Source organism: Juglans microcarpa x Juglans regia, chromosome 2S (assembly GCF_004785595.1).
Source record: "Juglans microcarpa x Juglans regia isolate MS1-56 chromosome 2S, Jm3101_v1.0, whole genome shotgun sequence".
NCBI lineage: Eukaryota > Viridiplantae > Streptophyta > Magnoliopsida > Fagales > Juglandaceae > Juglans > Juglans microcarpa x Juglans regia.
This window is the reverse complement of record NC_054597.1, coordinates 34,644,684-34,646,973: the sequence shown is the minus strand read 5'-3', so window position 1 is coordinate 34,646,973 and position 2,290 is coordinate 34,644,684. Positions and strand designations below refer to the sequence as shown.

General features: G+C 44.5%; 1 protein-coding gene across 1 annotated transcript; it reads left to right on the top strand.

Moving 5' to 3' along the window:
* Window positions 1-532: 532 nt before the first annotated feature.
* Window positions 533-2,052, top strand: LOC121252448 (chlorophyll a-b binding protein 8, chloroplastic). The gene is made up of 3 exons (XM_041152102.1): window positions 533-943; window positions 1,090-1,151; window positions 1,263-2,052. The coding sequence occupies exons 1-3, from the start codon at window positions 791-793 to the stop codon at window positions 1,876-1,878; spliced, it is 831 nt and encodes a 276-aa protein (XP_041008036.1). The 5' UTR covers window positions 533-790; the 3' UTR covers window positions 1,879-2,052.
* The last annotated feature ends 238 nt before the right edge of the window (window positions 2,053-2,290 follow it).

Here is a 2,290-nt window from a genome sequence, read left to right as displayed (position 1 = left end):
AGACCACGCACCAATGATTATGAGATGGGGTGAGTTAAATTTAGAAGATCTTGATGTGGTGAATGATCTACCGAAACGACGCGTGTAGCCATCGAATGCATTTTAGCGTGATGGTGCGTGATGGCCATGTGCGGAACAAGCCGGCGTGAGCATCACGTGCCGATATTTTCACTGCAATTCTGCTTCATCCCGGTAGACCTGCGGCTGGAGGGTTGGAGGGTGGAGGGGCACGTGCAAGTGGTCGGGGTGGGGCGAATTCAAAAGTCATGTTTATCATCTATTGCCCTGAGGTATAAATGAGATGCTTTTCATTATCTGCATGGTTTGGATATTAATATCTTTTTTAATTGAAATTTATTGATACCAAGTATTTATTTTATATTAATATTCATTAATTAATGGAAAACAAGCACGTGCGAGCACTTTGACCCTAAACTAGTAGATAAATAAAAGGGAGGCCGCCACGTGAGAATTGAGTTTCTGAGAGTGCAAACTGCATATATCTTATCCAAGTAACAATGATACGTGTACACTGCTTATTGGAGAATCAGATCCTAACCTAATCTCAAAGTCGGGCCACCTCGAACAGCAGCCAGAAAATCCTTGCCACCATGCCCACAAGTAGTGGTTTAGCTTAGCCCGTAGCGCTTCCAATTATTTGTTTTATAGTAGATTGAAATCCTACAACCAAGAGTTCAGTCCCTAGATAATCAATTCTCTGAGGCTACCAACCACTTCGATAAGAAGACTGCTGTAGAGAGCGAGAGGTTAGAGGAGAGAAGAAGAAAATATGGCAACACAAGCTCTGGTATCGTCATCGTCTCTTACCTCTTCGGTGGTGGCTACCAGGCAGATACTTGGACCAAGATCACTCCAATCACCAATTGGTTCATCAAGAAAAGCTTCCTTCATTGTAAGGGCAGCGTCCACTCCACCTGTTAAGGTTTGTTAATTGTTCCTTTATTACTCACTAGTATCTGATTAGTCTGTCTAGATCATTCAGTCCACATTTACTGCTATATATAGAGCGTCCAGTTTTACTTATATTGTACATTTTCTGTTTCTGTACTTCGATTGTTTTGATTTCAGCAAGGAGCAGATAGACCCTTGTGGTTTGCATCCAAGCAGAGCCTTTCTTACTTGGACGGCAGGTAATCAATGCATGCAATATCTTTTACTTCCTAGGGGTTTAGGCTGACCTGCACCAGCGGGATCGTTTTGATTCACTTTTGTTCGAAAAATAATAATAATAATAATTACAGCCTCCCGGGTGACTATGGATTCGACCCTCTAGGGCTCTCGGATCCCGAAGGTACAGGAGGGTTCATCGAGCCAAAATGGTTGGCCTACGGTGAAGTCATCAACGGACGTTATGCCATGTTGGGTGCAGTGGGAGCCATAGCACCCGAGATCTTAGGGAAGCTTGGTCTCATTCCTCCGGAAACAGCCCTTCCTTGGTTCAAAACAGGAGTAATCCCGCCAGCAGGGACATACAATTACTGGGCAGATCCTTACACATTATTTGTCTTCGAGATGGCACTCATGGGATTTGCTGAGCACAGGAGATTTCAAGACTGGGCCAAGCCAGGATCCATGGGAAAACAGTACTTCCTGGGGTTCGAGAAGTATTTGGGAGGGTCTGGTGACCCAGCCTACCCTGGTGGACCCCTATTTAACCCTCTCGGCTTTGGAAAGGACGAGAAGTCGCTCAAAGACTTGAAGCTGAAGGAGGTAAAGAATGGGAGGTTGGCCATGTTGGCTATCTTGGGTTACTTTATACAAGGTCTTGTGACCGGCGTTGGGCCTTTCCAAAATCTCCTGGATCACTTGGCCGATCCTGTCAACAACAACGTCTTGACTAGCCTCAAGTTCCACTAAGAGAGTTACATGTAATATTTCCTGCTCGTACGTCTTCTTGTTTGGAACCATCTTCGTGTGCGTGTGTTTGTGTCTATGGCTTATAACATGATGTGGGTGTGTCAGTCTTGTGCTCTTGTGTCATTGTACGAACTGACATCATGAGGACTGCAAATAGACTTCTTAATTCCTCATCATTAGAGCATCTTAGTATATGCAAGGCTGGGTATATCATTCTCGAGGACTCGTCAGCATTCGATATGATTTGGCTGCTATGATTTTTCCTCAATATGTGCAAGCGATCCAGACAGTACCGGAGATCAAGGCAAGCGAGAAGCAGACATCACTCAACAAAAATCAACAAAGAGAAATATGCTATCTAATGCGAGTATCTGAGCACCGACCATGGATGGTTGAAGACCACAACTAATGC

Coding starts and splice junctions, on each gene's coding strand:
- LOC121252448 (XM_041152102.1), top strand. CDS start 791: ATGGCAACACAAGCTCTGGTATCGTCATCGTCTCTTACCTCTTCGGTG. Junction 944..1,089: donor CGTCCACTCCACCTGTTAAG/GTTTGTTAATTG, acceptor TTTTGATTTCAG/CAAGGAGCAGATAGACCCTT. Junction 1,152..1,262: donor CTTTCTTACTTGGACGGCAG/GTAATCAATGCA, acceptor TAATAATTACAG/CCTCCCGGGTGACTATGGAT.